General features: G+C 39.5%; 2 protein-coding genes across 2 annotated transcripts; both read right to left on the bottom strand.

Annotated features, from left to right (window-relative positions):
- Positions 1–11,235: 11,235 nt before the first annotated feature.
- On the bottom strand, positions 11,236–11,991 carry LOC149210546 (uncharacterized). Its single transcript, XM_089398993.1, has one exon. It carries the CDS (start codon positions 11,989–11,991, stop codon positions 11,236–11,238), a length of 756 nt encoding a protein of 251 aa, XP_089255119.1.
- Positions 11,992–12,572: 581 nt separating this feature from the next.
- Positions 12,573–13,547, bottom strand: LOC149210545 (uncharacterized). The gene has a single exon (XM_089398992.1). It carries the CDS (start codon positions 13,545–13,547, stop codon positions 12,573–12,575), a length of 975 nt encoding a protein of 324 aa, XP_089255118.1.
- Positions 13,548–14,551: the final 1,004 nt, after the last annotated feature.

Here is a 14,551-nt window from a genome sequence, read left to right as displayed (position 1 = left end):
AGGCGAATTTGGCTTTTGCAGCTGAGATTTGGAAAACGGCCACACAGCGAATCTGAGAAAATGGTGCTCAAAGAACCCTGCATTTCTCTCCGTACAAGCCGAATTTGGGCAAACCATTCCTCATTAACGTTAATTGGGTCTGTTCTGGACAAAACCCATGTTTTGGATTTTTCATATTCTGCTTCATTTGCTCAGAATCTCAACCGCAAAACTGTCACTTCTTATTCCAGTGAATTGCTGAGTTGGCACTTTTAATGATCAAATCTTCAATCTGGAAATTATCTTGGAGGCTAAAAATGGTGAATAATGTTACAACAAACTTATTAAAACTATCAATTATAAAATCATGCATTATCATCAATTTATTAGAAATAAAGGAGAATAAATAATATTTGTTCATAAGAGCATAAATCATCATAAAATGGATTTATATAATAAATTATGGAAAATGACATGATGAAGAATGGTAAAAATGGGTGGAATAAGTGTTCACAAGTGATAATAATAATGGCATATTAACGACCCAACACTAACCCCTGAAATTACGTAATGTCTGAGGGATAGCAAACCCTGCTCAGCCTAGAAACTGGGCAAATCACTTTCTTGGGTTTGCAGATTGTTGCATGTGCTTGCAGGTTGACGGTTCCTCCAATACTGCGCAATCTTGATTTTCATGCATGGGCTTCTTTTTCCCGAAATAGAAAAATAAACATGAAAAAAGCATCCCTAAATTTTAGGGATCTATTTTAGCAGCTCGAGGTTACATGCAAAGATCATTTTAGAAACTTCCTCCAAGTGTCGTTTTTCCAAGTTTGTGGCATGTGTGTCATAAGCCTCAAACTTATTTATTCAATGCTACAGAGCTCATTGCTTAAATTGATCATGGAGCTATGACATCCCACATTGCATCTATGAGTCTTCGGCACATTTAGCTCAACCATTGCAGGGTAAGTCTAATTTTCATGTCATTTATTGATTTTCTGTCACTTTACATATTTCACTTTGTGTGAATGTTGTTTGCTTGGTTTTGTTGAATGCCTACTGTCATTTTAATGTATATTATCTTGTAGAAGCATCGTTTCAGTTTTTATTTGCATCTCACTATTGTCGCATGCATGACATGGTTTTTCCACTAACAGAAGTCGTTGCGGTGACTCGTTTCACACACATGCATGCGTTCTCGTTTTCTAAATCTTGCATTCACTATTTGCATGCATGGTCATTCACTCTTTCTTACATTCAGTCTCGCCATGCATTCAAACCTCTTCATGTTTTTACTCGCCTGTCGGTGGGTCTGGGCTGCCTTGGATCGGACCTTGCCTCACCTTGACATAAATGTGCATTTCTGGAAGTGAAGGCTCTGCCTTTCCTCTAGAAATTTCACAAACCTAGCCAATAATGGCCTCTAGGCTTTCATTGCACAATTCTAGGAGGCAGTGCCCTGCTGGCCTAGAAAATTGCGCAATGCAGTCTCTATGCATGCATGACCTCACTGGCTGAAATTCTACATTACACAATTTCAGCCCTCAACAAGCATACTAGAATGTGCATTGTGCAGTTCCAGCAATCATTCAGCCTCCTGACAGCCCGTACTATGCCTTGACCAGTTTTGATAGTTAGTCTCCCAAGCTCTCGATGAAAATTGTGAAATCTTTACTGCCAGACACCCAAGTATGTTGTGTGTCAGTCCTCAAATTTATTTTGGTTTTTAACTGACAAATTTCTTGCCATGAGTGTCACTATATCACCAGGTATAGAAGGTGTTTGTCTATTTCTCAGCAGTACAGGGAAATGGTCTCCAAGAGAGTAGGGTCAAAGGACACCGTTGGAAGTGAAACTGGAGATGCAGTTGAACGGGTGTCTATGGGCTGGCCTGTTTACAAAGACATCAGGCTAGTCATAGACAGAGACATCAAGTTGAAATGGCAGGGCATCAACGATACACTCTCAGGCACATCTGAGGAAGATCTAGAAGACTGTAGGGTATATGTCAACATCCATAAGTCTGACTTGTACCGGATTGCATACAGGTATCCCATGTTTCCATGTGCAGACATGATACATTGGACTGTCTCACACACTGATCCTGAGACGATGATGTTGATAAGTGTCAGTGAGATAGAGCTTGCTACCTTCAGGGTGAAGGACCATCAGGAGATGTATCACTTGCTGCAGACGATGATCGTAATGGAGAAACCCTTCAGCACACGTAGCAACGCAAACTCCAGAGATATCTTGAAGAGTTGGGTGAAAGAGCCAGCCAAGTTCAGGAAAATACCCAGCCTGGTTTATAAGATGAAGATACTCCAGAAGGCATATGAGTATTTGGTCATCTTTGCATGTTGCTTATATGGCTAAGAGAGCAGAGAGACCTTCCCGCATAGCTGGGTGATTGCATTGGACTAACTGATCAGTGAAGCAAGGCCATGCAACTGGTCCAACATGTTGGATCTTAGGTTGAAGGAACAAGTGACAGGAGCCCGACATCCACCCAAAGTTCAGCAAGCACAGCTATACTTGACCTCATACAATTCTGGATGGAATCTGTGCCCGTCGACGGTTCCCAAGCTAGAAGTGGGCATGGACACCTTCCGAAACTGCTTTTCACACTTACTATAGATGGTTCTCCGAATGTAGCTTCCATAGAGTCATCACAAAGTTGTCAAACCACCTTGTCACCCTTGTTTACAAAATGACATTTGAGCAGGATCGACCTTGCATGTCATAGGCAACGATGGAGGTATTAATCAACATAGAAAACTGGTATGCCTCACCCTTTGGCACCTTCATATAGATGTACAATGTGGAGAAGCCTTTGCATGTTTTACCGAAGTTTCCCATGGACAAGCTCGTCATGCAAGAAGTGGCATATCACATCTTGACAAGGTTTTTAGCTAGACTGCATAGGAAAAAGAAGGCACCTTTGCCCACTCTTCCTTTATGGATTCGGTTGTACGAGATATGGAATCTCAAGCATGCTGGTGCCGAGACAAAAGAGTTCAAAAGATTTACTTTAGGCACTAGAAGTTTCAATCGATAAGACCCGCATTGCTTTGTGAAGGACCATTGTGTGAGAGTGCAATTTGCTTGGATCCACGGGGCATGTCATTGGGCTGCAGAAGACCCATGGAGATATTGCAACAGCTTCTCCAGGGTCAATGAATGGTCGACATAGCTATGGAATGGTTAGCGAAGCAACATCTAGGAGACCACCATCATTAGCAGTAGAAAAAGGTAACATACCTGCACATGACAAAGGCAAGAGAAAGGTTGATGATAGTGTAGATGCAGAACAAAGCCACAAGTTCAAAGGAGATCCACTAGTAATATAAGCAACTTTAGAGATTGAGGCTAGGAGGTGACAGTGCGACAAGAGGAACACGCAAAGCAAAGAGATAAATGGAGGATGGAGGAAGTATAAAAGGAGTTGCAAGAGTTGAAGCATTAAATCCGAGAAGACCAAGAGTTGTGCAGAAGAGAGAAGGAAACGCAACATGGACAGACATAGGAGGCACAACATGCACACATTGAAAAATATGCACCCATACAGGTTATAGACTCATCCAAGTAGTTGGCACAAAGTAGACAGGGTGAGCAATCGCAAAAGCAGGACTTAGCTCAAGAGATTGACCAGATGCAAGAGTAGATGGATACAAATGTGGTTCATCCAGAGTTAGATCAAGATACAGACCTCATGCCTCATAACCAAGAGGTCCACTGACTTCACCAGATCCAGAAGTGGAGAAAGTCCCAAATGATTAAGGAGACACAGAAATCCTTGAAGACAATCCAAAAGTGGAGATGCACAACATATGTTTCGACGAGTCATAACACAAAGTTGTACAATCACGCAAAGTGCCTACTCCAGATGCCCACACATCTCCTGCATAGTTGGCAGAATGAGTGATCATATTTGATGTGCGCAAGAACCCAGTAGGATTGGCCGATGCTACCAAAGCATATGCCGAAGCCACCAGTTCGAGTGTCTGATTCTTGATAGCAAAGAACGAGCGAATGGCTAAGGAGTTACAAGCGGCCAAGCAGGGAGGAGAACAGGTCACATCATCCGCCAGAGCAAAGTTGAAGAGAGCGATACTGGATGAAGTATCGTCCCTTGAGACAGTCATGCAGATGTTGTATTCTAGATTTGGTACTATGCATAAGGCAGTTGTCCATCTCAACGGTTTCCAACAATGTTGTGCTAGGAGAACACGCATCTTGTCAAATATGCATACTATTGTCGACCGCATGCAGACATGGACAATGAGATAAAAAGGAGCCCCATTGAATTTGCCAAATATGATGAAGCCCAAGGTGGTAGAGTTGAAGGCATGAATCCAAAGTCAGATCCGAAACTATGAGGAACTCCCACAACTCATCACCAGTTTTCAGGCTTCACATGCACGGGTGTTCAGAAGCTTGGATGTCATTGTGTGCATGCACGTGATCCCATCTATTGGTATGCTCACCGAAGCAAAGTCAAAGAACCAAGTCCGAATGGAGCTGGACATGTACTTCGACGAGTTGATGCGTGTAGCCACCAACATAAACTTGGAAATCAATGCAGACACTATGCATATGTTGCTGGTCCAGCTACACTGAAGACCATGATGCGCATGTTAGAAGACGAGTTGGAAAGAGGTTCCATATCAGTGTACCTGGATGCAACGGAAGCAAAAGTTCGCTTTGAGCAAGATGTCACCACTGAGCACACGAACACCATCACATATTACCAAGCTTGGAATCATCTCGCCACCGTCAATCATCCTGAGGATGTCGAAGAGTTGGTCTTCCCACAATTGTCTAAGTCATAGTAGTGTCTTGGATGGCTTACTCAAGCATATTTTGTCTCGCATGGGTACATGCGTAGATTGTAATGTAACATCTTGTAAAAGTGAAAGACCAAGTGTCAATGGTCGAATCTAACAGTCATGTAGTAGTTGAAGAATCATGAGGGTAGGTGAAGAGTCACAAAGGGGAATGTCAAGGGTCACCCCACCCTTTGCTATTTATAGAACCTTATAACTCATTGTATAGGATTTTGGTGGCCATGCTTCCGATAGGAGTATCTTAGAGAAAGCTTGGAGTGTATTGTAACAAGCCTTGGCTTCTCCACAGTGCAGAGCTAGTACATCTCTTTGGAGGAGCGGGCGGTAGTGACTGTAACATTCCGCTGTTGGAACTAGTGCTTGGGCATGGTTTTATTGTGTTATTGAATCTTTCACTCTTAATATAACAGAGCCAATGCGTTTCATGCATATGTTGTTATTGTATTTCAGCTATCTTGGTTACACTAACAATATATGTATCGATTTTCTTATGCATGTATGTATGGACTCTTTCTATATATGTATGTATGAATCTTGTTGAGATTTGTTGTTGGTTTAACCATCACTTTGGATTGTTGGTTCACCTCCCTTCCAGTTTGTGATGTATCTTTGCTTGTGTGTTCCCTTACAAGCTATGTTTTTCCACAGGTTTCCAAGGGGCGCACTCATTCCACCTTCTGTGTGTTAGAACCCTTCATGCAACTTCCCTGGCTTGCTGTGTTGGTCACACCCTTGCTACCAACGAGGACATCCTGCTTGCCTTTATGCATAACCACGGTCAAGACGATACTGTACGACCCATTGCTCATACTCCTACACCAAATGGCCTGAGTTCTAGTTGAGACTTCTTACCAAGGAAATCCCTTGACATGTTGGCGTGCCCAGCACCATCAACACAATGTTAGTGGGTTTCAGTATAGAAGATGAGAAATTTAAAAGAATGGACCAAGAGAATCTACCCTAAAGTACTATCTTATAAGGAAGGATTGACATCAACCTCTATAAAATTATCAGGAACATACAACTTACAAATTTTTTATCTTGAGGATCCAATTTTTGTTCCACTTCACTCTAGGGTTGATTCTAGATTAAAGAAACCTTCTTCAGGATCATCTGCCACATCTTTGCTTCCTTTACCAACTTGGGAGGTCAACCCTCGACTCACTTTTACCTATTTTCGGCTACCTGTCTTGTAACACTTACTTTTTTTAATAATAAAACATAATATATTACAAAATTTCTTTCCAAGATAGAAAATTTAAGTAATGCGGAAAACCAAAAGTTAACTACTTAATAGTTATTACCTAAGTATAATGTTAAAGAATTAGGAATTTTATTTTTTCAATGTTATTTCATTTCAGGCCATATCGAGTGCTCACTTGAATACCAGAACTATTTATTTTGGTAAAACAATTACATTAATAATTTTATTTATATCTTTATATTCTTTGAGAAGCTAAAGTCCTGGTTATATGTTCTTATATGAAAATGGTAAAATTATTGTGTATAAAAATATAACCATATAAGACTCCTCAAATATGTGGTAGCATGTATGGGTATTTATAAATGTATACTATAGGAGTTGTCTATAATGCGACTTTTTGGAGATTCCAGTGACGGAATCCATCGGAAAAAATTCAGGTTAAATCTTGATTTGTATTATTTAAAATGGTTTTTTCACTGCATATTTGGATTCAGCACCCTCAAAAACCCTTGGGACGCTTTGATTGTGCAGAAACTAGCTATCAAACTTGTGATTCCAATAAATTGCTACCGGATTTTGACCGGAAAAACCCACCGGAAAAGATTCCAAAAAATCGCATTATAGGCAACTGCTATACTATAAATCCATTTCACAATTTGTTTTCTGTTATTTTAGATTAATGATTTTGTGGTTATTTGTACTCAACGAATTTGGGTATAAATCAATTATCTATCTATATATCTATATATATATATATATATATATATATATATATATAAAGAGAGTAATCAATGAAATGAATATATAAAAGAGTGAAATGTATATAAAGGAGTGGCCTGAGATATAATAATTTATAATTTTGTTTGTGTAGTGTGATAGTATGAGGAAGTTAAGATTATATTTCATTTAATAATAAACAAGTGCTATATAGTAGTTAGTACCTCCTGCTTAATTTAAATATGGTGAAATTAAAGTAAAAAACAATAAATAACTAAAATTGCATATATCCCATCTTGCAACAAGACAATTGCATTATGCAAAAGAATGTAATTGTCTTTATTGCATTTATTATTTATTTTCTGTGTTTTTCTATACTTACTTGATGTTACGCTTTGCCTTTCACTCCCTGTTGTAACTCCTCCTCTGCAAAGAACTTCCTAATATCAAATTCCTCTTCCGAATCATCCTGTATATCAAGATAAACCCTCTGCATGGCTTCTGCAACAATGCTCTTGCCTTTTTCCATTGGGGTCGCTGTTTTACTCCGCGTCAACCTGCCTACCCCCCGGTCATGGTGCTCCGCCATCTGACAGTCCTCCGGCTTCTGCAATTCCTCTCTGCGCTTCCTCACTCTCTTCAAATGCATATGGAGGTTTGGGCGATTACATGCATTACTTAAACAATCGTGAGGCTGCCACCTTGCCATCGTGAAACTTCGCTGCCTGGCACTATCATTAATGTCCATTCCAGTTACACCTCCATGATGGGAAGGTAGTAGGACGTCGCCGCCATAACCAGCACATCTCCTCAGTACCTTGGCCGACTTTCTTCTTGGTATGCTAAACCTTCCCATGGGTCGAATGCTGCCAACCTTCAGACCATTAATCCCATAATATCGATCTAGTGGATGGATTAATCTCACAATAAGTGCTCTGTCCTTTCCCCACTTTATTATAATCCCAGACCGTCCTCTCCTGAGCGGTCACATTGTCATAATCTTGGTATGAGATCGTGTTTAAATCATTCCAGCAAGTTCCTCTGCTGAGCGATCGCCTCGTCATGATCTTGGTGTAATATAGTGTTTAAATCATTCCAGCTTGGATCGTCTTGCAATGACATCCAGCTACAATCGACAGTCCTATTCAGCCCTCCACAACCCCAATTAGCCAGTAGATCGGCCGCCCGGTTGCCATTGCGTAGTACATGAGTTGTTGTTATGTATTCGATCCTACGCAACAGCTGCTCAATGTCCTGTAGGATCCCTGCTGTCCGCCAGCTCTTCGACACGTGTATCCAACTCTTCCCATCCCGTAAATTCTTCAGCATATCAATGGTAATTTGGGAATCACCCTCTATTTCTAAACTCATATAACCGTTTCTAACTGCGATCCTGAGTCCATGATAAACTGCCCATAATTTCGCTTCATTGTTTGTCATCTCTCCCCCATCTTCAACATAAATCCACCTCGTATGACCACTACTATCCCTAAAAAGACCCCCAAAACCTGCTTGTCCCGGGTTGCCCTTTGAGGGCCCATCGAAATTTAATTTAACTCGTCGCTCACCAGGCATCCTATAATGGTTGGGGCTCGGCACTTCTTTCTTAAGCTTCCGCTCTGGATTGGGATAAATCATTTGAAAATCCATGTTTAACTTAGAAATTATCCTCTGTTCCTCCAAATTCAATCTCCAATCCTCTTTGTCCCAGCCTTCTGATAAAACTGTTTCTTTCAAAGATCGACATATTTCCTCCCAAAGTTGCGGAACTTGCCAACAGTTATCCCTAAAGATTCGTTGGTTCCTCTCTTTCCAAATCGCCCAAATGACAAAACCAGGTGCTAGATTCCAAAGTCTCCTTACAACTTTACTTTGGAAATTTCCTCTGCCCCATTGAAACAAATTATTTCTGATGCTACCAGGATCCCTCCTCGTCATACCAAAGAACACTCTAATTTCCTCCCAAATGCTTAGAGTATGCATACAGTCATTCATCAAATTCTCATGGGTTTCGAAAGCCTTAGTACATAGATGACATCATGATGGACCAATCGTTCCTCGTTTCTGCATATTGTCCCAAGTTAGGATCCTTCCTCTACATACCAGCCAAGCAAAACATGTAACTTTAGGCCACCATTTACCTTCCCAGATATTTTTCCATCCTACTGGTTCCTCCGCTCTAACCTCCTTCGTGGCCCAATAATAGGCTTCTTTTACTGTAAACATTCCAATCATTGCCTTAACCCACCTCAAGATATCGTTACCTTCGCGAAGCTTAATTCTCCGTGTTTCTATTGTTCTGTCAAACGATTGCCTTGCCTCTTGTCCGAGGTTATCCACCCATTCCTCTGGTCTTCGCCATGCTCGCCATACATCATTGTATTCAGCTCTTTTCCAATAATATTTTACATAATTCAATCCTCTTCTTTGCGCTATTTCTTTGACTTTTTGCAGACTTTGTATTCTGTTCAAAATACCCCACTGGTTCCAACTATCCTCCCAAAAACGGGCAGAGTTTCCATCCCGGATTTCCCAAAAGGCATAGTCCTGAACTAGACCCTTATTTCTGCTTGCAAAATCCCAAATATGTGAACCTCTGGGGGTTTCCTCTATTCTCAATCGTTCCATAGTTGACCGAGGCATTCCATATTTGTGGCACCATATTCTTTTCCAGACATCATCTCCTCCCTGGACCCATCTCCACCATAGTTTTGCCCCTAAGATGTTATTTACAATTTCAGGATCTCGCACACCCAGTCCTCCTTCCTCTTTCCGCATAATTACATTCTTCCATGAAACCAAAGTCCATTTCTTCTGCTGCTTAGGGCCACCCCATAAACATTTGCCAAAGATTTCTCGCATTTTAACAAAAACTCCTTTTGGAGCAGCCATAATTGACAAGTGATATATTGGAATAGATAATAGGACAGATTTCAATAGGACAATTCTACTTGGTAAGTTCAGCAATCTGAATGCCCAACTATCTAATCTTTTCCGAACTCGTTCCAACAAACTTTGCCAGTTCTTAATCCTATTGGGGTTTGCATCCAATTGAATACCCAAATACTTCGTGGGTAACTCCCCCTTTTTAAAGCCTAGGACTCTGGTTAAATGGGATTTGATAGATTCATGCGAATTAAAGATAAAAGTACAAGATTTATCATTATTAATCTCCATACCTGATGCGTTCTTGAAGACTTCTAGGATCCTCTTGAAGTTCCTCACCTCCTTCAGCGATGCTTCACCAAATAACATCAAGTCATCTACGAACTGTTGATGTGTGATAGTCAAATTATTCCCCCACGGTCGTATACCCCTGAGTCTCCTTTCAATAACTTCCTTTTTGATTTTCCTGCTTAATCCTTCCATAGCTAAGATGAACAGAAACGGAGAAATTGGGTCCCCTTGCCGAATTCCCCTGCTAGCATTGAATTGAGCTGTAGGAATACCATTAACCAAGATTGAAAAACTTGGGGTAGAGATCATACTAAAAATCCATGCTATCCATCGTCTTTCAAAACCATAGGCTTCCAAAACCGCTCTGAGATAATCCCAATTTAATCTGTCATAGGCCTTGGATAGATCCAATTTCATGAGCATCCCTTTTTGTTTATTCATCTTCAGAGAATGTATAACCTCCTGAGATACCACTATTCCATCCAGGATCTGCTGACCCTCCACAAACCCCGTCTGTTCAGGCGCAATCAAGTTAGGTAAAAGAGGTTTTAGTCTTTTCACTATCAAGGTGGAAATTATCTTATAAATAACGTTACACAGGGCTATGGGTCTAAAACCCTGTGGTTCCTCCGAGCTATTACTTTTTGGAATTAGGGTCAGAAATGTCGAATTTATTCCAGGCCAGATTCTCTGTCTCATTCGGGATTCTTCTACAGCCTCTAGAATATCTTTTCCCATAAACTTCCAACTAGCCTGGAAGAATTCCACCGTATACCCGTCGGGGCTAGGAGCCTTATTCTTGCTCATACTCATAACAACTTCTCCTAATTCTTCCATTGTCACAGCTCGCATTAATGCCAAGTTTTGCTCCACAGTTACTAACCTCGGTATCTCTCTACAAATAGTATTGATAGCTTCTCCTCTATCCCGTTGAGTTTCTGTCAAAATTCCTTTAAAGTAGTCAATTAGAGTTTTTTCGATCTCTTTCTGTTCAATTACTCTGTTTCCCTCAGCATTTTTGATTGAATAGATTCTATTCCTCTGTCTATGTTGAATCATCGCTTGATGAAAAAATTTGGTGTTACTCTCTCCTTCCCTCAGCCATTTAATCCTTGACTTTTGTCGCCACAAGATCTCCTCTTGCTTCCTTCGCTCTTCCAACTGACTTATTATTCTACCTTCCTCCCTACTTGTGACTTCATCCCATCCTTCCAGAATAATCTTTTGTTGGATATCCTCCATATCTTTTTCTAACTTCTGCTTTGCTTCAATAATATTCCCAAATTCTGTCCTGTTCCAGTATTTTATTCACCTTTTAATTTCTTTTAATTTCAGTTGTAGAGTATGCATTTTCCCGGTCCCGTTGATAGTGGTCTGACTCCACCACTCCTCCATTTTCTGAATGAATTTCTGATCTCTCAGCCAAAACAACTCAAATCGGAAAGGCTTCTTCCCCTTAACCCTCTTAATATCAATATCTAAACGTATGGGCCAATGATCTGAACCTAGACTGGGAAGAATATTCGCTTCAATAAACACATCTCTATTCAAAATTTCCTCAGACAACAAAAATCTATCCAGTCTGGAAGCAATTTGGTGTTGTCCTCCTCTGCGATTGTTCCAGGTATGAACTCCATTATTTGTAGGAATATCAACTAACCTTAAGTCCCTAATCATGTCATTGAACGCCTCCATATTCTGGTCCTCTCTCCTTATACCCCCTCTCTTCTCTCGCAGATCTCTAATCATATTGTAGTCCCCTCCTATTATCCATGGGACATTCGGAATTAAGCTTCTCAAATTATAGATATTCTTTAAGAAATCAGGCCTTTCTCTATGATTATGAGGTCCATATACACCTGTGATAAGCACTCTATCACCCATTCCCACAAGTCGAAACAGTCCTGAAAGGATTCTAGGTAGACTATACCAGTGTTCAAAAATTACCTCTTCCGGGTTCCACAAAATAGCCAGACCTCCTGCTGTTGCAATCGCATCCAAAGCCATAACCTCATATCCAATTTTTAATTGTTGAATAATACCTGCCAACTGTTGGCTTTCCATTTTTGTTTCCTGAATGATCATTATACTTGGTTTATCTTTCTTCACTCTATCTTTCAAATATCTCTGTTTTCCTTTACTATTTAAACCCCTAATGTTCCAACTAGTAATAATCATTAAAACTTTTTAGGAGTTTGTTGAAATACCTCTGATAAAGGTATCACCCTTCCTGAATTGACTAAGGTCTCACCCACTGCTTGAATTGACTCATTTAAAGTCTTTCTCCCTTTTTTCCTACCTCCTTTTCCTTGACCTTCCCCTTCTAAAGATTGGGTCACCTGGTTTCCCACTTGATCACTGCTATTTCCTACCAGTGCTTCTTTCTTCTCCTTATATCGTTGAAAGGTTTCTTTATACAATTGTTTCTCTTTCTCCGGAATAAATCTTTCATCTAATTTTATCCATTCATTAAGTAATTTTTTCAATATCCTTTCCTCATCTGCGCCCACTTCCTTAACAGTCTCCGTAATTATCATTGTTTGTTCGTCTGTAATCTCCTTCCTTTCACTCATTTCTCCCTCCATTTCTCTGCTTGGACTCCTACTTTTCCATTTTCCATCCTTAATGATTTCCATTGGAATAATTTATGTACCCATCTTTTCCTGTTTTTCCCCCTCCAACTCTTCTCCTGTCTCTTGAAGGGTAATAAGCTTATTTCGATTCTCATTAGAGGAAGTAGTTGCCTTAAATTGGGGTTTTGAGGTGCCCGGAGCTGGTTTCCTTTTCCTCTGTACCTCTGTGAATTCATGTCCCATCCCTTCTGCTCCCTCTGCTTTTGTTGTTTCCTCCCTATTGGTCTGCTCTGCCACCACTGGTCGATTTTGTGCACATTCTTTGGCAAGGTGTCCGTATACATGACATTTCCTACATCTGAACGGTACATGTTCATAATCCAAGGGTTGTTGCCACAGTTCATCTTGATATTCTAGCTCAATTGATTCCGGCAAAGGGTCTGCAATATTCATATACACGCAAATCCGAGCATATGAATTATACTTACCTCTTTTCGTCGATTCCGCCACTTTGACAAAAGTACCAATAGAGTTTCCTATGCCTTCCAAAATTTCAAGATCCCAAAATTCATCTGGCAAGCCAAACAATCGAACCCATATCGGTGCAGCCATAATCTTCTCCTCATCTGGGTTGTATCTGTCTTCCCAGTATCTTGTGAATAAACCCGCATTGTTCATGAAGTACGGTCCCTCCTCAAAAACCCTATCCTTATCTGCAAGGTTGGCAAAGATGACTGTAAAGAAACCCTTCGCCCCCAATTTGAGGTCGATATTCCCTTTTGGACGCCAACACTGCTGAATCCACTTCGTAAGATCTTTTTCAGATAGCCAATATCCTATACATTTGCAAATTAAGGCATGATCGCGCATATAACACCGGTAATTCTCCAATTTGTTATTAGGTATGACATACATGGGCTTCTTCTGTGCCCTAGGAAGGCATCGGTTAACCAGTCTGGCTTGCCATTTATTGCCCAGTACTGGAGGTTCACTACTCAATTCCGCTTTTCCCCGTTGCCCTTCTGCAATTCCTCTATTTCCTAACATTGTGTTTCTGTAGGAGGAGATTTCTCCCCCCCCCCTGCCTAACTTCCATGGATTCTCTCAGGTCACTCGACACTATACTTATCCTTCAGATTACTGTTGAAATTTCGATTTTACCCAGCCGTGAGCTATAGCAACGCCCACTTGCTGAGACCCGCATGTTTAGTGCGCGTGTTTATTTGCACTGTTGAAACCCTCGACCCAGGTTCAAGTTCCGCTCAGCTCCATTCTCATCGATAGTAAATGAAATATTTTAATAAATATGTGCTCAAGTGATAATACATAATAGCTAGTCCCTACTGCTTAGTTTAAATATAGTTAAATTAAACTTAAAAACAATAAAGACAAAGATTTGGTCAATAGTTTATATTCCATTATTTTTAAAGTTCATAAACCTACTCAAGGTGTTATCCGCACTGGAAAAATATTTCAAACCTTAGTATTCAAGGAGGTTAAAACTTCTGGCCCGTATTGAAAAGCGATAAAATATTGAAAAAAATATTTTATCACGTCAATTCAGTAATTTGATTAAATGTTTTGGTAATAATAATAATAATAATAAACTACTAATGTTGTAAATATGTATTTGTTAATGTTAAATAGTTTGTGTTAGAAATAGGCTTGATATACATGTCTATTTTAATACATAGATAAATGTAATAGTTGTAATATGTTTAATATTTTTTTGTTAAAAATAGATTTTGCATATATATATATATATATATATATATATATATATATATATATATATATATATATATATATATATATATGGGGGTAAAATTATGATGTATACAAAATAATTTGAGTAGATTGAATAATTAAGAGTGTGTATTTTTTATAAAAATTTTAAATTCAAATTAAAAAATAAAATATTTATATTTATTATTAATTATTGATTTATTTTTTAAGGTTTTTTTATTATTTAAAATTTTGTATTTTTAGAATTAAAAAATAATTATTATTATTTATTAAAAAAACAATTTTTTAATTAAATAATAATTAAT

Source organism: Pinus tabuliformis, chromosome 1_2, assembly GCF_031772625.1.
Source record: "Pinus tabuliformis cultivar Carrire ecotype Pingquan chromosome 1_2, CPIR1, whole genome shotgun sequence".
Taxonomy (NCBI): domain Eukaryota; kingdom Viridiplantae; phylum Streptophyta; class Pinopsida; order Pinales; family Pinaceae; genus Pinus; species Pinus tabuliformis.
The sequence above is the reverse complement of the archived record's forward strand: the minus strand, read 5'-3'. Positions and strand labels throughout refer to the sequence as shown.